Here is a 23,148-nt window from a genome sequence, read left to right on the forward strand (position 1 = left end):
GGGGGAAGCCATGCCTCCCAGTGGCCCTGTCCTGCCTCGCCTCCATTGACTGGGGTCTGTGTCTACCTACCTCTGGTGAGCCTGGCCTCCAAGGGGCGGACAGGTTCTCCCTGTTGCCTGGCAACTGCTAGAGCTGTTGCCTGTTGCTAGGAGCAGGCTGGGGAGGCCCAAGGAGGGAGGATCAGCTCTCAAGCGAGGGGCAGGGCTGACAGGGGAAGAGGCCCGCCTTGGAGCTGGGTTTGTAGTCTGTGTGGACAGGCTGTGTTCTTGGCTGTGTGCACCCATTTTTACAGTGTGTTCTGTGGATTTGAAGCATTTTGGAAGCTGAGCCTATGTATGGATGTATAGAGCATATCTCTGAATGTCTGTGTCCCTGGGTGGGCATTGTGTGTTTTCAACAGTTGCGCTGAGTGCTCATGGCAGGGCCTGCCTGAGCTTTGGCTCCAGGCAGGAGGGAGCCCTGCGGGAACCATTTGAGGACTTACAGGCCAATGCCCCCTCAACAAGGGAGCCATTCAGAGAGGGACACATGGACATTCCAGGGAGAGCAGACTGAGGATTGGGAGTGGAAACAAGATGTGTATCAAGGTGGTAAGGAGGGAGTCTGTGCTGAACAGGGGACTGTGGGTGGCTAAGCATTGATGACCAAGCATTGGTGGCTAGCTCCCTTCCCGGCTTTGTGGACCTTCCTTGTCTTTGGACTGGGGCCTCCCCAACTCATGGCACTAGGGCCACACAGGACACCTTCCTGGGTAACCCTTGGCAGACTTTTTAAATGTCCATCGGAGGTCAGGGCTGTGGCCTCCTCCTGGAGAACAGGATCAGAAAGACTGAAATGTCCCCCTAGAAATGCTGCTGCCTCCACCCCACCTTTGTCCAGCCATGGGGTTGCAGCCACTGTTCAGGGGTGACAGGCCATAAGATCATGGCCACTTAGGTTCCCAGAAGTCAGGGGGCACCTCTCTCTCTCTCTCTCTCTATCTCTCTCTTTCTCTCCATTGGGTCATGGTTGCTGGGTCCCATGATGGAGTCCAGGATGACTACCTGCAGGAGGATACCTCCTAGAAGATCAGAGAAGGATGGATAAGGCTTGGATGATTAGAGAAGGTACCCCAGCTGAGGGAGACAGCCTGGGCAAAGGTGTTGAGGTGGCAATAAACCTTTTTTTTAACTGCAACCTAGAGATAGAAGGGGCCAACCCTGCTTTAAGACTAAGAAAGCCGCAGTCCAGAGAGTCTCCGGGGCTCTGTGGATCCTGAAACAAATTTATTGGGTTCATTAACTTTAACAAGTGACGAAGACACGCCTCCTCTGCTCTGCTCGCCCAACTCAGAGGACTGGTTCCTGCTCGGCCCCTGAGGTGCACTGGATCCCCATCCTCAGGCTACGAGATCCGCCCGCCCCCGCCGTCGGGCAGCGGAGCTCCAGACGCCCTGCACCCAATCGGAGCCCGGCCCCGCCTACAGCCCGTCCTGCGCTCAATCCTTCTGGGCTAGGCTCTACCCCTACCGCTATCCCTTGGCGTGGCTCCGCCTCCAGCCCGAGGCGAGCTTGGGCCGCACCTAACTTCGCCTTCGCTCCGCCCTAACTTCGCCTTCGCCAATCACCGGCCCCGAGTCTCCTATGGCCCCACCTCCGGCCCCGCCCCGGCCCAGTCCCGGGCCTGACTCGCTCCGGCCCCACCCCCTGCCCGCCCTGCGGTCGGTGCGCGGCGGCCTGGAAGGCACCGCCCGCAGACGCTCGGAACTGCCGACCTGGGAGCTACCCGTAGAGGGCCGGCGGCGGGAGCGGAGTGGGTCGGGCGGGGCCGAGCCGGGCCGGGGCCGTGTGGGGGCCGGGCAGCGGCCGGGCCGGCGGACGGCGGGATGGGCTGCACCGTGAGCGCCGAGGACAAGGCGGCGGCCGAGCGCTCCAAGATGATCGACAAGAACCTGCGGGAAGACGGCGAGAAGGCGGCGCGGGAGGTGAAGTTGCTGCTGTTGGGTGAGGCCGCACCCTGCGCTGGGACCCCCGATTCCCCGACTTTGACCTGAGTACTAGGGCTTCGAACTCTCAGACTCGGCCTGGACCCCCACACCCGGACGTGAACCCCCCCCAAACCCGCCTGGCAAGGACATACAAATAATGGATCAAAACTCTGGGTTGGCCTAGACCTGTGAGCCATAGCCCAGACTCTTAGATCACATCCTCAACTCATCCCAGACCCCAAACCCCCAAATACAGCCACCAGTGTCCCAACACCCGCTGCCCAGAACTCTGCTTCACCATCCACCCTTGCTGACCAACCTCACTGATCCTCAGAGCCCCTGCCTGTCCTTCCATACTTCCCTAGACTTTACCCAACCCCCCAGAATCCCACTCGGCCCCCACCTTCAGGCACCACCTGTTCCCTCACCTGCTACCCCTATTCCTATTGGGCATGAGTATCTCCAGGGCCCCTCCCAAGCCCCCACTCACTCCCTCCTTCCCCCTCTGTGCCCCATCCCTACTCTGGACCTTATATCCTCCATCTGTGCACCTTGACCCCAAGGGACCTCTCAAGTGGGATGACTGCTTATAAGCTCTCTCTCCAGCCAGAACCCCCAAACCTTTAGAGACCCCTGCTCCCTGCATCTGGCCCACTAGCTCCCTCTCTGCACACATCTCTCCTCAAACCCTCTGCTCCCCTGCTCTTAAGTCCTCTCCCACACTCTGGCCTTCTCCAGGTTCCCCCACCCCTCCTACACCAGGTGGGCCGGGCTGAGAGGACTGGCCCCAGACCTCTAAGGGGCTGGACTGAGGCTCCACTGGTCATGTTGGGGGAGGGGACCTGGCCTCAAGTTTCCCAGGGAGTTCTGCTGGCTATCTGTTTCCCAGTTTCTAAACCCTGTCTGGGCCAGTGAGGGGGGCGTCTGGGAGTAGGAGGGAGTGTGGAGGAGTTTGGGTTGCGTCGCCTCTGAGGCCAGGGAAGATGGTGGCTGCTTGAGGGGTGGGGGGAAGTGGAAGTGGTGAGACAGCCGACATATTGCTGCCCCCGGCGGGCGGGCCAAGGAGATCTGCTGATGGGTGCTAGTCTTCCCGCACCCTTTCTGGGCCCAAAGGCCTGGGACGTGGCCTCCGGGGATGGGTGGGCCTGTCGGATCTTGAGGCCCTGTGAGGGGGGAGTGGTGGACCTGCTGGTTGAGTAGTTGGGGGCCTGCTGGGGGTGGGCTTCTGAAGTGGATTTGTGCAAAGGCTGCAGGCCTGGTAGTTGTCCCAGTCCAGCCTCCCCCTGGGAGCAGGTGTGGTGCCCAGTGGCAGCCTGATTTGGGGGGGTTTCAGGCATGGGGGTGAGGGAGGCCCTCGCGGCAGCGTTGGAGGCTGGACCTGTATGTGGGGGGGGTGTGGCCCCTCAGCCCCAGAGCCGCGTGGGGTCCCCAGGCTGTGAAAAGCGGGTCTTTTCAAGCTGAGCGTTTGGCCGAGGGACAGCGTGTCTTCCATCCCGGGCCCATCTGTTGACTGTCCCTGGGGGCCTGGCCTCAGGGGCACAGCCCCGGAGGTTTCAAAATGGCATCCGCTCCTCTGCCACTGCGGGGAGGAAGAGAAGGGGCGGGAAGGGGCGGCGGCCCAGCCTCCTGGGCTGTTTTGCGTTGGGCGCTTGCCTCTTCCTGTCTCTGCTGCGAGTGCGGCAGCGGCAGCGAGTGGGTGTCGACGCGGCGGAATGCCCATCGCTGTTGCCCGCTGGGCCTGGGGAGGGTGCTTCCGGTACTGCTGCCTCCCAGTGCCCGGCCAGGGGGTCTCTAGCCAGCCCCTTCCCAGGCCGATTGCAGTTATGGCAGTGCCCGAGAAGATGTGGGACTGGGCCATGGGGCTCCTGGCCTGTTCTGTGTCCTGACCCCATCCCACCAGTCTTGCTCCCTGGAGCCCGGCTCAGGTTTTAGGCCTGGCCACCCCTCCCATGCTGGGCCGGCAGCAACCAGGGGTGCAGGGTCCCCTAGAAATGCTCAGCATTTTCTAGACTGGGGAGTCCATCTCAGCATTCTGCCCTTCTGGCCTTTGCTTCCTCTGTGAAATGGGCTTCCTGGGTTTGGGCCAGAGGAGTGCTGTGCCCAGGATGGGGGGAACAGGGACCTTGTGGAGGTTCCTGTTGGGAGTGGGAAGTGGGGGCTAAGACCCTGCAGAGGATGCACTGTAAGGGGCTGGGAGACCAAACTTTGCCTGAAATTGAGGACTCAATCTGCCAGGACTGCCTGGAGGAGGATCCTGGCTGGCCATCCCTTTCCTATCCAGGTACAAGGAGGTGATGGAAGCCTAGCTGAGGCAGCTTCAGAGAGCTGAGTGCCTGTCCCACGTAGCGGAAAGACTCTGTCCAGGCAACGGAACTCAGGCTGGGCAATTGCCAGTCTTGCCTCCCAGCCAGAACCACGCCTGCTGCCCCACCCGCATACTGGCTCCTTCCCGTTGCCCCGCCAGCAAGCGGGCATAGTCACTGTCACCGTCACCGGGGCAAAGGCAGATGTGGTACACACTAACTGGTGAGAGGGTTTTTTCTGGCAGCTTGGTAGGGGGAGCAGAGTTGCTGATACCAGCCCTACTTCAGCGATACCCCCGCCTCCACCCAGTTCAACTTGACTGACCAGCTATCCCCAGGTAGAATTTGGGGACTCAGGCTAGGCACTTAGGGGAAAGTAAACCAGAGTGTGTGAGTTTAGGGAGTGACTCTGATTTGTTTGGGCTCGTGTGGGCAGTCTACAGAGAAAGGAGAGACAGTGCCCATCGCTGGCCCCAGGAAGGCTTCAGGGTATAAATACAGCAGTTCTCTCTTGCCCCTGGGACTTTGTATCTGTTCCCTTCACTTGATGTACTTTTCCACCGTTTCACACCTACTTGATTGTTCTTCAAGACTCTGCTCAGGGATCGCCTCCCAGGATCCTTCTTTGACAGACCCCCTTCTCCAAGTTTCCTCTGCCCCCCGCCCCCACCCCCCCCCAGCGCTACCCCCATCAGAGCGTGGTATTTGTCCATGTCACAGCAGCCCTCCCTTGCGACAGGGGCAGGGCTGCGTCCTGTTCATTTCTGAGCCTTCTGTGCCAGCATGGAGCCTGGTACCTATTGGGTGCTTCTTGTCTGTTTGTTGAATGAAAGAAGTGCTACTGGTGTGAACTTGGTCTTGGGGATGGGTAGATGGAGGAGCAAGATGGCGGTCACTGAGCCATCGCCTGCCATATCATGGGCAGGTGGCAAGGGCTCAGTGTAGGGCCAATGACCAGGACTGGGTGGGGGGGAGACTAAGGGAAAAGTTCTTCAGGCTGTTTCCTCCTGGTCTCATCAGGCTATGCTGGCACCTCAGAGACAGCCCTTATCCCACTCCATGCAGATCTCTTGCTGACGAGTGTGCAGCCTGTCACAGGGCACAGCACACAGTGGGGACTTCAACTGTTCATATGGGAGACTGGCTTTACATTCTTCCTTTCAGCTCAGGCTGTTTGGGGACTGTTGGAGGCCCGCTATCTCTGCCACTCCAATAGAGCCTGTCTAGCTCTTAGGGCTGGAGCTGCCCCATAGTCATGTGGCTCAGACCAGAGTAATGCTGCAGGAGTTCTTGGCCTGGCCAGTGCGGAGACTGCACATACAGGGGCTCAATTAGGTTTATCAAATGAAAAGGAGGGGAGTTTTGTGACCTGTGTCCTGTCTGTGTCTCTCACAAGGGGCCTGGCACACTGTAGGTGCCTATTCAGTGTGTACGAAAAGAGTGAAACTATTGCGAACATCCGTGAACAGGGATAAATAATTCTGGGGCTGCTGCTTGGGGCTTGGTGTAGCTGGAGTTAGTGGGAAGGGCTAGCCCAGGATCCTGGCTGGCTGGGTAATGGGTAGAGGCTAGTGATGCCTATGAATGCAGGGGGGTTGCTTCCTGGAGAAGGGGTCCTCTGGGTGGCCTTGAAAAATTAGCAACATTTGCCAGGCTCAGGCATTGGGGGCAGAGGGACCAACTCGGTTCCCAAGCCTTTGGGTGGGTGTTTCCTGGCCTGTGGGGAGGAGGGCTCACCCTCCTTAGACTGGCTCTTGGGGTCACACAGACCTAGGTTCAAATCCCAGCTCCACCTAGTGTACTGGCTGAGAAACCCAGTGACAGGTGAAATCCTAGTAGGTGACCTGCTCTCCATCCATAACCTGGGACGCGGTGCCTGCCTATAGCCACAGGTGTTGTGGGGACAGTACACCAAAATCTGGGGGTGTGAAAACAGGTGGGGGACCCTCTGCTGACTCACGCAGAGCTGAGAGTTTGGTGGGGAGGGATCTCCCCAGCCTGGAGGCTGCCTGGCCACAATATGGAGCCCCTGGGAACCCCCTCCCTTTCCCTTAGGCAGCTGCTCACAGCAAGTGGGAGACTGAGGCTTGCAGACATTGGGTGCCATCTGGAGTGACACACTGTCCTGGGGACCTTAGGCCCAACCTCTGGGGACTGAGCCACCTTCCTGGGGGTCTAGGGTTGGGGGTGTGGCAGGACCCTGGGTACCACGTGGGCTGGTACCCAGGCCAGCCTCCAGCCTCCCTATTCTCCCCATAGCCTTCACCATCCCACCATCCCGCTGTCCCGCTATCCCGCTGTCGTCGGGCTGGAGCTCATTAGCACTTGAATGGGGGGGCGGGGCAGCTTGGGCCTCTGAGTCTCTTCTTCCCACCCCTCCCCCAGGCTAAGCCAGGCTTTGTCTTCCTGAATTGGTAGTGCAGTGCTGGGGCTCCCAAGTTAGGGAGTGAGTAGGGGTCTAAGCCATTTCTGACCCCCTCTGCCTGGGTCCTGCTCAGGCCTCCTGGGCTCAGCCCCTGCCCATGACTCCAGTGTTGGTGTAGCCAACATGAAAAGTTGTACCTCTAGGATAGGAGTGAAACTGGATCCTTCAAGTGATACCCCTGAGCTGGGAGACTGGGTGAATAAGGGCGGTTTTGCAAAGGAAGTGACACTGGAGCTCAGCTGAGGGTATCCCAGGAGGGTTGGGGGTTGGAGAACCCCAGACAGAGGTCAGAGCAGGTGGTAAGGACAGAGGGAATGCCTGCCACTGTGGCCGGAGGTGGAAGTCAAGCCAGTTGGGGAGCTCAGGCTTCCATGCCAGGCCCTGAGGCAGCGTTAAGCCACCCACTGTGCTTGAGTTGGAGCCTAGGCTGCCAGGTGGGGACTGGCATGGTCAAGGACCTCTTTGGGTTGGCCCAGGGTTGGCCCTGGGCTGGCCTGAGCTGCAGGGTCCCTGGGTAGCATCATCGATACCCTGGGTAGCATCATCGATACCCAGGCCTGCAAACATTGCCCAGTTGCCCAGCAAGTGACAGCAGGTAGCACTGGGGGTGGGGCCTAATGGGATCCCAGTGAGGTCCCCAGGCTCCAGCAGAGCAGGGGCTGGCACTTGGGACAGCTTGGGCCAGAGGCAGGCACACTGGTCCTGTACACCCTGCCTTCAATCTAAGTCCCTAGATGTGTCTCTCTCGGTCTCTATCACTAGAAGCCACCCATTCTTTTGGCAGGAACAGGATGGAGGAAGCTTTGTCCACATAAGCCCTTAGCCTCTGAGGGACCAGGGCCTTGCCTCACCACATCCCCAGCAGAGGACGAGACAGTACGACCCAGAGCCTAAGTGCTGTCTCCCCAGTAGGATGGGGGCAGGGTGCAGGCCAGCTTCTGTCTCACCTTCCCAGTATCTCAGGGCAGGAGTCCTAACCTAAAAGTTCAGTGGGGGAAAGGAGTTAACAGGTTCTGGCCAGGCCACAGCTGATGGGCCTGCCTAAGAATGCCCTGGGGAGGGCAAGGACTAGGCCCTTTGATGGTGGCCCTACTACCTGCTGCTCTCAGGCAGCCCCTCCCTCAGCCACAGGTGCAGGGTGGGGCCCCCTCTGCCCAGCCCCACCCAGCCTCTCTAGCCTGTAGCTCTTGTTCTTACTAAACCCCAAACACTCCACCCTCACCCCGATGCTGCTTTTGGGGCTATGATCGTCTTGGTGGTTGGAGGAATAATCTCCCTGGAATAACCACACATTCCCTAAACTGGGCTGGACCTTCAGTGTTGGCCTTCTGGGTACACTTCCAAGGCTTGGCAGTAAATGCCAGGCCAGTTTGAGCCAAAGCCTAGAGGTGGGATCATATAAGGCTTGTTGAGAAGGTGTCCTTATGGCTCGGAGGATTCCGGGGTGCCAAGGCTGCTACAGCCTCAGAATATCCAGAGGGGGTGTTGATGGCAGCACCTACTGTGCCCCGGGCTGGAGGAGGGGCAGTGAAGTCTGCATGGTAGGGCTGGGCCTTTCAGGGAAGTGGTGTCCACACCAGAGGAAAAGGAGGAAGCAGCTGGAGGAGGAGGAGCCCAAAAGGGGAAGAGGCTAGAGAGCCGCTCACACTCTGCACTGGGGTGCGGAGCGTGAGCCAGGTCAACTGGGGGATTTAGAAGGTGAGCCCCACCTGTGCAGGCTCATCTGCACATCCCTATGGGCGACCCTACTAGTAGTCACTGGGTTGGAGTCAATCTAGACAGCTCTGTCCCTTGTCCTGTCCCAGCAACCACTGGGCCCAAGATCTCAGAGAAGGTGGCGCCTCTGAGAAGGATTCCAGGCCCCTCCTTTGACCACAGGAAGTGGTGGCTGGGAGAGGGACGCTGGCAGGGGGGCTAGCAGGAAAGCAGAGGGCTGCTCCTATGTTCCCGAGCAGCCATTGCCCTCCAAAGCCGGAAGGCCGGCTGCAGGCCCAGATGAATACCCGGAAATGGAGCAGCAGCCCGGGGATTAGCTCACTCTGGGTTTCCCCTGCCTGGGAGTAGACAGAGGGGCCCTTGATCCAGCCTAAGGATTCCCCCCACCCCACTACTCACTGGGCCTGGGGGTGCCTTCACTGGGCCTCAGTTTCCCCTCTGGTGATAACAGCAGCTGCCTCTGATTGATGACTGTCGTGTAGGGCTGGTCTCATCGTATTTAACCCTGCGAGGCTGGGACTGACATTACATCCATTTCACTGATGCAGAAACGGAGGGTCCGGAACATCATGTGACTTACCCAATAAGTGGAGACACCAAAATGCGACCCAGGTAGTGACCCTGAGCACCTGCCCCCAACTATTGTCACCCCTTAGGAGCCTGTGCCCAGTTGGCAAGAACTGCTCAGTCAGGATGACAGGCAGATGCTCTGGGTGCTCATGTGTTCTGCATATGCCTGGGGGGGGGCCTCAATTCTTCTTTTAGGAGATTGAAAGGGGACCGTCTGCCCAGGAGGATGGGACCCAAGACTCTGTGCGTGAATCTTTTTCCGGCTTAAAGCCAGAAATCTGCTGTGTGGCCATGGGGTGACCTCGTCCTAATATATCTGGCCTGTGTCCCCTCACAGGAATACTTAGGTCACGGTCAGGCAGCTTAGCGCTTCGCTCTTCCCCTAACATTACGCTTGTGCTTCCCACAGCCCCCAGGCTTGGACTGAGACCAGGCCTGAGGAAAGCTCAGAGGCTGTCAGAGTCCAGCATGGGGGCCCCTGAGCCTGGTCTGAAGACTGGGAGTTGTCCAGATGAGGAACAGGGAAGAGTGTTTCAGCAGAGGGTCCCCACTAAGAGCAAAGCCCGTGTACGGTACTGTGTGGCGACTGATATGTCTGTGGTGTGGGCTGGCTACAGCATGAGACGTGGTGAGGCCGGTCCTCATGCTACTTGGCCTCCAAAATCCAAGTTTTCTTGCCTTGCCTTCCCCCACGGAGGTTCCCAGGGTTTTGCTCTGGGTTGTCAGGCCAGGCCCTAGGGAACTGAGGAGCCTAAAAGACTTAGGAGAGCTAGAGCAGAAGCAGCAGAAGCATCAGGGCGTCGGTGGGCCGTGAGGCCACACACAAAGCTGAGAACATGCATCCTCACGGCCAGTTAAGACTTCGGGGCCCAGAGCGCCCACTCCCCCGTCTTCCTCACTGTGTGACCTCAGGCTGTCCTCTCCTCTCTCTGTGCCCAGTGCTGGGACCTGTGATGTCTCGATTCTCAGCACGGTCCATGGCTTGTGAGTGCATAGGCAAACTGCCCGCTTGGGCTGGACAGTTTGGGGTGGGTGTGAGGACCCAAGGGAGGCTGCTCAGGGCAGGCGTTGGGCTTGGCACACTCCCCTGAGGGGTACATTTCATAGATGGGGACACTGAGGCCCAGGCATGGGCATCTCACCCAGGGTCTACCACAGTGAATCAGGAAGAAAGGTAGGGGTTATTCAGATTCTTTGAAAACAGCAAAGCGATTCCTTAAATGAGGAAGCCTCAAGAAGAGGGGTGTGCCAGTGGCCTGGCTCGTTGTATGACCTGGGCCCTGTCCAGCACCGCCTGGCTCCTGTGGAGGGTGAGACCTGTAGCCTGAGTGGCCAACAGTGCACAGGTCTCAGGGCCTCCTCTCCTCCAGCGTGGCCTTCCTTACACGGTGCCTCAGTTTCCCTCTGTACAGTGGGCAGGGCCCCACTGAGGGAGACACAGCCCTGCCCTGGAAAGCCCTCTCCATGTCTGGCAGAACCCGAGGCCTGTTTCCCTTGCACAGAGAGCTCTGACTTGGCAGTAGCAGGCCAGGCCCTGGTTGTTGGTGCTTCCCTGATGGGCATGATGAAGCCGTGGAAGCCGTTGGAGGCTTCCCAAGTGGCAGAGACTGGAGGGAGGGAGGTTCCGGGTTTGTTGGGGCACCTGGAGGAAGCCAAGGCCACGCACGTGGGTGGGGGTGTCACAGGGTCCATCCAAGACCCACTGCCCAGCCCCTCAGTGCCAGACCCCAGCTGAGCCTCCTTGGCGGGAGTGCGGGGGGCCAAAGAGCAGCACCTGGAGGAAGGAAGAGACGCCAGGGGCGGGGCTTGGAGGGCCTTTGTCTGGCGGGGCCCTCTCCCCCTCCCTGCCGTCTCCATTGTTCCCTGGCGTGCCGCGTCTCTGCGGGCCGAGGGCTTCCCAGGCTCGGGAGGGGGCAGTGGCTGCGGCACCTCCCCCAGCTGCCCCTAGAAACCAACGCGGCTGCTTTCCAGAAACCAACGCTCCTCTGCGCCGCCCAGCCCCCACCTCCTCCACCGGGCCTCTGGCTGACGGGCTCCCCCTGGTGGTGGCGGGGCGGGACCCTAAGGCTGCAGGGGAGGGGCGGGAGCTATGGGGCCCCAGAACCGCAGGCTGCGCTGGAGACGTGGCACCTTCCTGGGATGACTGTGGGAGGTGGTGCCAGGGCTGCCTTCGGGGTGGGCTTCCCAGGGCTCACCCCTACCTTCCCCCAGTGCCCCCCCAGGGTAGACCAGTGGAGGGGGTTGGGAGGGGGGCGGTGGGGGCGAGGGGGCGGGCCCGTGCTGTGGGTTTGAGCTGGGCTGCTGCCCAGGTCTACCCTGTGGTCCCAGCCACTGCCGCTTCTGAGAATCTCTGCCCTCAGGCCTGCCACGTCAGTTGGCTGCTCTCCCAAGCCCCACATGTTCCAGGGGAGCCCACCAGCACAAAAGCCTCTGCAGGGAGGCCTGTTACCCAGCCTGCCCAGCCTTCTGGGTGAGGAGAGTCAGTGAGCAGTGTCTGCCGTGAGGCTGCTGGGCGGGAAGGAGTACCCCGCTGTGGAGAAGTGCTAGGTTGTGAAGGGAAGTGACAACTAAGAGCAAAAAGCCAGCAAAGGAGTGAATGGCTCTGACTCTGGTCCCAGGTTACACAAGTCCCGCCAGGGAACCACCGCTGCTGAGTCAGCCTCTTAGCCACTGGTCATTGCCCTGTGCTGTGCTTTGTCTGAAAGCCTCAGAATCTCGCCTTCAAAATGAGATGGTCACAGCAGGCCCCTCTGCAGGCTGCGGTTGCAGTGACCTATGCAGCGTGGTCACTGTGGGTTGCAGGAAATGAGAGGTTTGGGGAAATCTGTCATCTTCCAAAGGGTAAAAGAAATAGGGATAATAACTTTGATCTGAACGCTCACCGTGTGCCGGGCACTCACCCGTCTCCTTGGACGAGATAATGGTGGTATCCTGTTTCACAGATGAGGTGCCAGAGGAAGGGCAGGATAGGGCTGCAGCTCTTGGAGATCTCAGGGAGAATCGGGGTGGACACCAGGGCTCTGGCAGGTCTGGACCTCCCTCTGGGAGAGGATCTGAAAGTGAGAGATGGGCCTGCTGACCACTCGAGGCTTCACAGCTTCTGCAGAAGGGAAAGTGGGGCCAGAGAGGAAAGTGGCATGTCAGGGCCTCCCTGCAGGACAAAGGCTTGTCTGGGAGGTAGAGGGTTCAAGATAGACCACAGGAGAGACCTGATGTTGGGGCTTGGGATCAGCATCAAGCCATTGGACCAGTGGCCCTGTCTCTGCTGCAGAGGCCCTGCTGACCTTGTTCAGGCAGGTGGAGCCGTTCTTTCTCCCTTCCCCCATCTGTTCCCTCCTCCGTTGGGGCCCAGCGCTCCCAGAGTGGAAGCAGATGTTCTAATGCAGAGCAGCCGCTGTCGCCCAGCACATCTCGGCAATTACTGCCTGCCCGCTGGGGGCCCAGCAGCTGCGCCCCGGGGCAAGGGCTGCAGAGGCTTCTTCCTTGGTGGGAAGAGGTATGGCCCAGTGGGAACACTGAGGGCACCCCAGGGATCCTCTGTGGGTCCCTCTGGTCTCAGCTGGAGAAGGAACGCCTGGTGGGCCCACTGTGGGTAGGAGACTCCTGGCACCTTCTACTGGCTGAGTTCCCCCCACCCAGCACCTTTGCAGCAATCCGGATCCAGCTAGTGAAGCCCCCTTCTCTGAAGGGAAGGTGCAGGGCTGGGTGGGGAGAACTGGGTGCCTAGGATTAGCAAGGTACAAGCAAACTCCACTCCAGGTACCAGCCTATCTAACAGGGGAACATCATCAGGCCCCGATGGAAAAGGAGTTCCTGGGGCATCTAGCTTGTGGGCTGCCCGAGAACCAGGGTGTCCACCTGGATATCATGCTGTGGCCCCACCCACCTCTGTCCCCTGATCTGCTTGCTGTAGCTGCTCCTGGGCCATGCCTCTGATTCTGTCCTGGTGTTCTCCCCTGCTTTCTGCTTGGCTGCCAGCACCACACCCTTGTCCTGCCACTTAACTCCTTCCCTCTTGAGTCACAGCTGCTGGAAGGACAATGGGACTGCTTTGAGTCCAGGGATGGGGGCTCCATGACCTTGGTTTGTCCACCTGTCAAATGGGAGTTGTTCTGCAATGACCCCTGCTGGGGGCAGAGAATGTCCTCCTAACTCTTTAAAGGGAGAGGAAGGGAGACTGAGGCTCGAAGGGGACAGGGAAGGGAACCTCGGTGTCTGCCAGGTCTGCCGCGGCCAGGAAAATCAGATGCAAAGCAAGTTTGTGCTGTCATCCCCATCTCTGGGCAGGGTCATGGAGTGGCCCACACCCTTCACCAAGAGAGTAATCAAAGGGCCAGACAAGGAGACTGGTGCCTCAGGTGGACGGTGGTCCCAAAGTCACCCTCACCTGTGGTCCCCTACGCCCTGGAGATCTACCCGCTCTGAATCTCAGTTCGCCTGGCTGGGGACGGCATGATCGATCTGACCCATCACTTTGTATCCTTGGCCTCCACTCTTGCACTGGGCCCCCAGTCCTGGCTGAGATTTGTGGCTCCTGGGTCTTCCTTTGCTCCAGGATGTGTTCCCTCCCCCCTGCTCTGTGGGAGCAAGTGACTAGGTGGGAAGGACAGCCAGGCGGTCACCTGGCCCTCGTGGTTAACCAGTCCAGTGCTGTCCTCCCTGTCCCATGGATATTCTGGGCCCTGGGGAAAGGGCCTCAGTGATTAGGCATCACCATCAGGCCTTCCCAGGCCCTCTCCCCATGTCCCCACTCTGCAGGTGGGAAGTGTTAGTGTGAGCTGTTCCCCTGCCATGCACAGCCCAAGGGAAAGGGAGGGATGCTGCCATTGACCAGAGCCCACACCCAGGGGAATGCACTGGGACTGGGGCCACTAGTGCCCAGGGGCCGGACCGATAGAGGGGCTCGTGCCCCAGCCTGCCCAGAGCCTGCCCATTTGTGCCACCCCCAGTGCTCCCCTATCCTGGGAAGCAGGCCTGGGACAGTCAAGCCCAGTGATTCCAGGCAGCTGGTGGTGTTTGTGAGGCCTCCTCAGGGAGGCCCCTGGGTTGTGGACATGCCCAGGCTCACAGCTGTGAGGGCCGCAGCTGCACCTCAGTTTCCTCCTGGTCAATGTGGATCTGGGGTGGGAGGTAAGGGGGATGCAGGCAGGGCCTCAGCAGGGTCTGCTGCTTCTCGGAGGGCACTGCAGAGACTCGGACCTGTGTCTGCCTGGGAAGTAAACCCAGTGGCAAGGACTGTGTGGCCCAGCCACAGTACCAGGCATGCAACACTGCAGGATGGGCCACCTGCAGAGGGGCTATAACCGTGTGACAGCAGCCTCTCTCAGTTTCCTTTTTTTTTTTTTTTTTAATTTTTTAATTTTACTTTTTGGCCACGCCCTGCAGCTTGCGGGATCTTAGTTCTCCGACCAGGGATTGAACCTGTGCCCCTGCATTGGAAACGCGGGTCTTAACCACTGGCCTGCCAGGGAAGTCCCTCAGTTTCCTCATTTTCGAGGTGGGGGTGAGAGTAGAGCTACCCCTGGGGCTTGTTGTGAGGTTACTTAGTGGGCGTGATAGGCGTAGAATAGCATCTGACACGTAGGGGGCACTATTCACAGCTCGGCCGTGATCATCATTGCTGATGTTATTGCTTGCTGCTCATGGTAGTTTGTGCGTTAGCCCCTTCATCCTCTGAGGTTGTCTTAACCAACCCTGAGGGATATGGGGGCCAGAGTCCTCAAGTGTGATTTCCCCACAGACCCCACCACACACCCTGCTGAGCTGCTCAGAGGGACAGACCCGCCACAGTGATCAGGAGGGTTGGGACACACGTAGGTGGAGCATGGGGCAGGTGTGCCCAGCAAAGAGAACTGCATGGGCAAAGGCCTGGAGTTGGCAAGAGGAGATGCCTGGCGGTGACGGGGCAGAGCAAACAGCCTGGGCAAAGGCTGGGAGGGAAAGCCAGGCCCAGCTGAGGTGCGCTCTACTTGGAGCTCAGGACAGGGAGCGAGCCACAAAGGGAAGAGGTGAGACCCTGCCTCCACCCCCTCCATCCCCCAGCCAGGAGTTGAGTGGCCTTTCTGGTCTCACACTTCCCTGCAGACTCCCTGGGGAATGCAGATTTCTGGGCTGCACCCCTCGAGATCTGGCTGTGTGTCTGGGATGGGGCCTGGGAATCTGCTTTTAAAAAGACAAAAACAAAAAAAAAACACCCTCCCGAGGCATCGTCCTGCAGCATTTGAGCCACATTTTGAGAAGGGCTGGGCAGGCCAGGCATCATCGTTGTACATGTCTCCCTGCCTTTCTGAATCCTGGCTACATGATCTTGGGCCAAGACTTTAATTTTCTGAGCCTCAGTGTCCTTGTCTGTAAAATGGGAGAAACAGTACCTATCTCTGGGGCTGCTATGACAGTCACAAGAGAGAGTGCCAGCAAATCCCTCAGCAATGGCCAAAGAGAAATACAGGATGGGGCTCTGCCAGGGAAGCATCTTGAGTCAGTACAGGTAGGGGTGTGTGTGTGGGTGTGTGTGTGTGTGTGAGCGACACTGCATGTTTCCCAAGTCCTGGTCTCTATCTGCTCAGAGCAGACCTGGGCCCAGTGAGCAGGACGCTGGGCCTTGGGCCATGTCTGGGAGGCAGGGGTATGACGCCATGCCCGGATCCAGGCCCCTTGGCAGCTGCGGCTCAGAGTGGAGGGAGAGAGGGCTGCTGCCCCGCTGGAGTGAGCAGGGCTCCTCTGCTAGCTGTGTCTAGGCGCCATGTTGGGGAGCACTAGCCACAGAGTGGCAAGCCTGCATGTGTGAGGATGACAGGGTGACTCCTGAGCCTCAAGTCTCCAGCCGAAGCCCCTGAACTCAACCAGGGCAGTGGGGAGCCATGGTGGGCAATGGACCTTGTGGGAAGCGAAGACCTGGAGTGAGTCCACCATGGGGTCCTGGTGGCCGAGGTTGCCTTCACCCCTGTGGCCCTGCCAGCTGCACCCCTGGTAGCTCTGCTGCCCACCAGGCCCGACTGCCTCCATCTCACTGTGCAATTGATGGGGAGGGTGAGTTCTGCCTCCAGGCCACGTGGCTGGCTTACCTCTGTAACCCCACTGGGCCTGCCCCCTGACCAACTGTGCCCTTTGTTCCAGGTGCTGGGGAGTCAGGGAAGAGCACCATTGTCAAGCAGATGAAGTAAGTGCTGTGTGCGGGAGGCAGCCTCCAAACCTTGATTTCCCCTCTTCTTCCTCTGGGCCTGTACTGGGTCCAGTATACCCAGCCCAAGTATAGGCCCAGCCGTGTCAGCCAGGTCCAGGACCTTACCAGAGGCAGCATCCATCCTCAGGTCCCAGTGGTTTAGAGGCAGTTTCCTCCTTTCTTTTTTTTTTTTAATTTATTATATTATATTTATTATATATATAAAATATTATATTTTATTTTTGGCTGCATTGGGTCTCCGTTGCTGCACACGGGCTTTCTCTAGTTGCAGCGAGTGGGGGCCACTCTTCATTGCAGTGCGCGGGCTACTCATTGCGGTGGCTTCTCTTGTTGCGGAGCACAGGCTCTAGGCGACGCGGGCTTCAGTAGTTGCGGCACGCGGGCTCAGTAGTTGTGGCGCACGGGCTTAGTTGCTCCGCGGCATGTGGGATCTTCCCGGACCAGGGCTTGAACTTGTGTCCCCTGCATTGGCAGGCGGATTCTTAACCACTACGCCACCAGGGAAGTCCAGTTTCCTCCTTTCTGAAGTAGGTCTCTCCAGGCCCCAGCAGCCCCAGGCATGTGAGGTCCCTGTGCCCTGTACACCCTAACCCCTGACTCCTGGCTGCCAGGATCATCCATGAGGATGGCTACTCAGAGGAGGAATGCCGGCAGTACCGGGCAGTCGTCTACAGCAACACCATCCAGTCCATCATGGCCATTGTTAAAGCCATGGGCAATCTGCAGATTGACTTTGCCGACCCCTCCCGCGCGGTACGTGGACTCCCCAACCCTGCCTCCCTCCCATAAGGCTTCAGGGCAAGTCTTGTCCTGGGGAAGCTGAGAACACCCCAATATGGGCCTCATTCCGGAGGCCTCCCTGCCTCTGACAGGTGGGGTGGGGGTGTGCTCCTGCGACTAGCTGACCACTCACTGCTGTGCCCAGGACGACGCCAGGCAGCTGTTTGCACTGTCGTGCACGGCTGAGGAGCAGGGCGTGCTCCCTGAGGATCTGTCTGGTGTCATCCGGAGGCTCTGGGCTGACCATGGTGTGCAGGCCTGCTTTGGCCGCTCGCGGGAGTACCAGCTCAACGACTCTGCCGCCTAGTGAGTACTCCAAGGGGCTGGGCTGGGGGTGCAGTGTGGGGAAACCTGGACTATAGCCTGAACCAGAGGGCCTGAGCACCCTGAAAAAGATACTGCCAGCCTCTGTTCGTGAAGCTGCTGACTGTCAGCCAAGGTCTTGGTGATCTTGGGTTTGGCCTGGTGCAGGGCTGTGGAGGGACATCCAAACAGATGGTGCCACCCAGATAGGCTGCTGGCCCTGTACTCTCATCTCTCCTCTCCTACCTCTGCTTAAGCCAGTCCCTCTGTCTGAACAGCTTTCCCAGTCCCACTGCCCATCCCATCCTGAGCCCACCCAGAGAGGGGCTGGACCTCTGTGAAAGTGGGTGGGAGGCCGGTCTTGCCTGGCCATGGCGCCTGAGCCCTGCCCGTCACATGGACAGCCGCCCCACTCTCCCTGCAGGGGCCTGAATGCACTTGTGAGTGCACGCCCCCCGCAGGAGCTGCAGAGTCACAGCCAAACACTGTGGGGGAACTCCCCAGAGGTCGCAGGCTCAGTGCCAGCAGAGCTTTTGGGTCCTGGAGGCAAGGAGGGGTGGGTCCTATCAACCACTGCCATCTCAGTGCCCAGGATACTCAAGGAGGGCAGGGTTAGGGCCACCTTCCGGCTGCTTCCCACTCCTCCATCATCCTCATCCCTATTCTTCATTCACCAGACATTAAGTACCCACCTTGTGCCCAGCACCGTTCTGGGTGTGGGGATTCAGCCGTGAATGTGGGCCCTGCCCTCCCAGGCAGGTTTATGCCATGACAAGATCACCCAGAGGTGGGGAGCAGATTGGAACACTCCAGGGACCAGGCATACTCCAGCCCCTCCTCACAGCAATCCTCCAAGGCTGCTGTGGGGCAGTGGGTCCCTGGGGTGAGCCCACCTGTTGGGGACAAGGGAAAAACTAGTGTGGAACCTACCATGAGGCCTCTGGGCTGGAGGCTCTCAGTAGGGGGCAGGGTACAGTTTGCAGGTCACAGCACATGCGTCATGGTCCCCCATAGCCCTTCCTGTTTTTCTGTTCTGTCTCTGCGTCTCTGAGGTCATTTCCCTCTGGCCTAGCTGCTGGTGGGAGCCAAGGGCTGGCCCCAGCAGCCCTGCCCCAAGAGCAAGACACTGGTACTGGGCAGTGGCTGGGAGGCCCGGACCCATCCCCCAGGACGCAGCAAGGATATTGAGGCAGGCAGCAGAGCTGGTCTCAGGGCTTGGCCGGGGCGGCTTGGATTCTAATTAAGAGAGCTGGAAATGAGGAGCCCCTGGGACCCCCGCCAAGCGAGTGTTGATGCCTTCCCCCTGAGGAGCCCAAATTTTACTGGGCACAGAGCCCACTGGGCCTGGCAGGCCCCAACCTGTCCAGCCCTGCATCGAAGGACATGCCAGGCTGCTCTGTGGCGGGTGCCGTAATTACGCCGATTAGCATCCTGAATCTCTCACTGAAGGACTAATTTGCCCCCTCCCACTGCCCTCGCCTGTAGTTCCACCACCCTGGATCTTGTCTGACGCAGGCTTGCCTCAGACCTGGGTGCTGGGGCTTGGTTGGCTAGCCACAGAGCTGCCCCTCCTCCCAGGCCCATTCCACAGGCAGGAGGCAGGGGTTCTAGTGCAGGTTTCCTCATCTGAGCAGTGAATGCAGTGCAGGCAAGTGTTAAAGAGGCAAGGGCTATGCCTGGGAAATGAGGGGATGGGAGGGAAAGGGGCCCGGTGGCCCCCACTGATCCCCCACCCCCGATCCCAGCTACCTGAATGACCTGGAGCGCATCGCACAGAGTGACTACATCCCCACGCAGCAGGATGTGCTGCGGACTCGCGTGAAGACCACGGGCATCGTGGAGACGCACTTCACCTTCAAAGACCTACACTTCAAGTGAGCGAGCATGTGGGCAGGGTAATGGGGCAGGAGCTGCCAGCCTTGCGGGTGACAGGGTAGAGATCCTCACTCCAGGGCCTGCTGATGGCTGTTGGGAAAGAGGGCTGGTCCAGGATCCGCAGCCCCACTCTGAAGTTTCTCAAGGCTTTGTGGTTGCCAGCAGCTCACAGCCTCTGCTGACCCTGCCCCATGTGGAGGCAGCCTACCCTGCTGACCAGCCTGACCCTGCTGGGCCAGACATACCCTGGCCTAGAACCCCAGGGGTAAGGTGGGCCAGCATGGATGATGCCATGGAGGCAGCTGCCATACTCTGAGCAGGCCTCTGTCCTCAGTCGGTCAACCTGTGAAATGGGGCAGGGACCTTCTCCCAGAACTCCCTTCTCTGGAGCTAAGGTGCTGTGTCTGCAGGATGTTTGATGTGGGCGGTCAGCGGTCTGAGCGGAAGAAGTGGATCCACTGCTTTGAGGGCGTCACAGCCATCATCTTCTGTGTAGCTTTAAGCGCCTATGACCTGGTGCTAGCCGAGGACGAGGAGATGGTGAGAGGCCCAGAGGCCACTGGGGGAGGGTGGGGGCCGGGGTTGGGGCAGGGGCTGGTGCTGAAGGCGCTGTCCTGCCCCCAGAACCGCATGCACGAGAGCATGAAGCTGTTTGACAGTATCTGCAACAATAAGTGGTTCACGGACACGTCCATCATCCTCTTCCTCAACAAGAAGGACCTGTTCGAGGAGAAGATCACACACAGCCCCCTGACCATCTGCTTCCCTGAGTATACAGGTGTGGGGTCTGGGCCTCTGGGGAGGAGCTGGTGGTGACCAGGTGGCCCACGGGCGCCCCCTGCTGGACAGAAGGGTAACTGTGGGACACACGCAAGGGCTGGTGCCTCACAGGCTTATATATCGATACTTGTGTCTGTACACCCCAGGGCCCTTCTTAACACACTCAGGCATGTACTCTGTACGTCACTGAGCATCCTCCTTCACACAATCAGGTGCCCCTCTTTGCACACTCAGACGTGCCTGTGCCCTCTCACGATTGTCACACGTTATATGCTTGTCAGTTCACACGCATAGTACCTCGCTGTACCTGTGGGACAGGCCTGCCTGCCGCACATGCAGCACGAGTCCTCACCATTTTGTCTCCCACAGGGGCCAACAAGTACGATGAGGCAGCCAGCTACATCCAGAGCAAGTTCGAGGACCTGAACAAGCGCAAGGACACCAAGGAGATCTACACGCACTTCACGTGCGCCACCGACACCAAGAACGTGCAGTTCGTGTTCGATGCTGTCACTGATGTCATCATCAAGAACAACCTGAAGGACTGCGGCCTCTTCTGAGGGGCAGCGGGGCCTGGCAGGATGGTGAGCCAGAGGGGGCCGGGCAGGGAGGAACAAAGTGGGGCCACTGAGCCCAGAGAAGGGACACAGTTGGGGCTGGGGAAGGTCCAGGTGGGGGTGGTGAACTTGGACACCCGCTAGGAGACCAGAGGGCAAGGGGAGGGAGGCACAGGGTGCTGAATCAGGAGGGTGATGGAGTGCAGGGCACTGAGGAGGTGGCACAGGTAAGCCTGGGCTCCGTTCTGCCCATTGGTCCAGACAGCAGAAATGCCTGGTTGTGTCCTAGGACAGAACTAGAGGGCTGTCCCGATTTTCCTTGGAGAAAACTCACTTCTCACCCACCAGGCCACTGGCCTAGCCTGAAGGATCTAGATGACAGAGGGGGCCCAGCTGCCCCAGCTGCCCGCCACTCAGTATGACCAGCTCTGCACTCATCCCTGCTGTATTCCCCTCGGACCTATCTGAGGGCCCTGGTCTGAGGCTGGCCCCACCAGCCCTGGGAGAGGTGGGGAGGATTCTGCCAGTGCTACAGACTCCCTGCCCCCATGTAACCCAGCAACACATACTGGCTTCTGGGCGGCCACTGTGTCCCTGGTAACGAGTGGGTGGGGAAAAAGGAGAAGGGTCATTGTCTAGGGAGGCGGGAGGAGAGACACACACTGGCTACCTCCCTCCCTCCCGACCCATGCCCTGACTGTCCCCCACCTCCAGGGCCACCGCCGACTCTGCTCCCCCCAGCCCCTGAGGAAGATGGGGGCAAGAGGACCACGCTCCCCGCCTGTCCCCCTGGCCGCTTTTCCCCTTCTCTCCTCTCTCTGTTCTTGGCTCCCCCTCTCCCCTCCCTCAGCTCCAGAGACTTGGGGGAAGGGTTGCCACAGGCCTCCCTGTTTGAAGCCTGCCCTTATCCCAGGTGCAGGGAATGGCCGCCGTACCCCCTCCTGGCATCTGTTCTGGTTTTAACTGTTGTCTTGTTCTGTGATGGGGGAGGGGAGCACATGCTGAGTCTCCCAAGGCCTGTGTTTGGAGGGGCACCCACTTCTCCAGCCTGGGACCCCTGGCTTCGCCTAGCACCAGCCCCTGACCCAACCCAAGTCCAAATGTTTACAGGGAGCCTCCTGCCCCTACCAACCCCACCCCCGCCTCCCCGCCCCCAAGACACTCGGAGGCCCCAAAGGAAAAAGCACAAGAAGCGTGAGACGCCACCATTCCTGGAGACCACAGTCCACCGGCTCATTCTCGTAGCTTTTTTTAAAAAAAAAAGAAAGGCAAAGGGAAAAAAAAAAGAGAGAGAAAACTGCAAACCTAGAACACTTTTTAGAAAAAAAACTATTTAAAACTGTCAGGTTCTGACCAGCACCCACCCAACACCCTTCCCGTGATTCCGTGCCTTGAGTGTGTCTGCGTGTTTACACCCATCCCTCTGCTGGTTGCCCCCTGTGCGGGCGGCGCCCCTGCCCTGCCCTCTACAGAATTGGGTTTCAAGGGCTGTTCCAGACAACTGCCAACATCACTGAGGGCCCCGCCCCAGCGGCCCTGGGCCCTGGCTCCATTAACCTAAATGTAGCTCCTTAGCGCTAACCTAGGAACCGCCGCTGCCTGCTGAGGGGCCATGCCCCTCATGCCCTCACCCCAGGCCCGGGTCCTTCAGCGTTGAACACTTCCTTGCTTTTTTCACATGTTTTATGGAATTGTTCACCTGGTTTGAAATAATAAAATGTAGAAAGAAAAAATACCAAGAACTGCTCGGCATTCTTCTCTCCAGGGGGCAGAGACCCAGGCTAAGATGTGCCAAGGTGATGGTAGTCTGGACCTGGATCCTCACTTGTGGCAGGGCCCTGGGCACTCAGCTTGCAAGTCATACTCAGGCCCAGTACTCATCACTTTAGTTTTCCCCCTTGGACTAGTCATCTTACATGTTGGGGCCTCTATGTCTCCCCCTCTTCCCTCAGCACCTCTGCAGTCTTGGGTCTGGGGCAGCCTTCTGGAACAGTGGGGCAGATTTCTTAAGGAGCTCTTCTCCTAAGGGATTCTTCCACATTGGGAGCAGGAGGAGTGTCCAACGAGTCTAGTGCAGAAGGAAATGTGACTTCTGACCTCCCAGGCCCAGGGCCCAGGGACAGTGTGCGTTGCTGAGGCCACACAGCCAGGTGGCCTGCAGCCCCCTGCACACCCTCCCTTCTTCCTGTCTGAGACATTGCCCAGAGCCCTGCCCAGAACTGAGGCCCCTTGGGCTTGACTAAACAGAAAGTTGAGGACGGCAGGGGCCTTGAGACATGTTCAGAAAGGTCTCTGACCCAGAGGTCCCCCTCCAAACCTGAGGAGGGAAGGGACAGGCAGGTGGCTACACTTCAGTGTGACTGTAGCCACCAGCAGGGCAGCTGGATAGCTGCAGGGCTATGGCTACGTTGGGACCAGGGCTCTCAGAGTGCAGAGCCTTCCATGAGGCTATGGGAAGTGCTCGTGCATTGCTGGAGGAGGGAGCAGCAGATGACAGGGCCGGGGTGCCTGTGGGGTGAGCCCCTAGCTCCAGGCAAGGCACCTGGACCTAGGGGTCTGCAGCCCTCTGAGCCTGTGGGAAGGGCTCGGTAAAAGGCCCTCCTCTGCTGGGCGGGGCTCCCAGGTGAGCTCTTCCGCCTTCGGCCGCCAGAGGGCGCAGCAGCCCGTGCTGGGCCACGCCGGGCCGGTC

At 59.3% G+C, this 23,148-nt stretch overlaps 1 protein-coding gene across 1 annotated transcript; it reads left to right on the forward strand.

The window, feature by feature from the left end:
• Positions 1-1,778: 1,778 nt before the first annotated feature.
• GNAI2 (G protein subunit alpha i2) lies at positions 1,779-22,192 on the forward strand. Its single transcript, XM_061196854.1, has 9 exons — positions 1,779-1,983; positions 16,098-16,140; positions 16,776-16,917; positions 17,090-17,250; positions 18,993-19,121; positions 19,533-19,662; positions 19,747-19,900; positions 20,272-20,486; positions 21,174-22,192. The coding sequence occupies exons 1-8, from the start codon at positions 1,866-1,868 to the stop codon at positions 20,460-20,462; spliced, it is 1,068 nt and encodes a 355-aa protein (XP_061052837.1). The 5' UTR covers positions 1,779-1,865; the 3' UTR covers positions 20,463-20,486; positions 21,174-22,192.
• Positions 22,193-23,148: the final 956 nt, after the last annotated feature.

The sequence above is a fragment of the Eubalaena glacialis genome, chromosome 7 (genome assembly GCF_028564815.1).
Source record: "Eubalaena glacialis isolate mEubGla1 chromosome 7, mEubGla1.1.hap2.+ XY, whole genome shotgun sequence".
NCBI classification, from domain to species: domain Eukaryota; kingdom Metazoa; phylum Chordata; class Mammalia; order Artiodactyla; family Balaenidae; genus Eubalaena; species Eubalaena glacialis.

Excerpts from the sequence above, each read along its gene's own strand:
- GNAI2 (XM_061196854.1), top strand. The coding sequence starts at position 1,866 with ATGGGCTGCACCGTGAGCGCCGAGGACAAGGCGGCGGCCGAGCGCTCC. Across the intron at positions 19,122-19,532 it reads TTCAAAGACCTACACTTCAA|GATGTTTGATGTGGGCGGTC; the intron begins GTGAGCGAGCAT and ends CTGTGTCTGCAG. Across the intron at positions 19,901-20,271 it reads CTGCTTCCCTGAGTATACAG|GGGCCAACAAGTACGATGAG; the intron begins GTGTGGGGTCTG and ends TGTCTCCCACAG.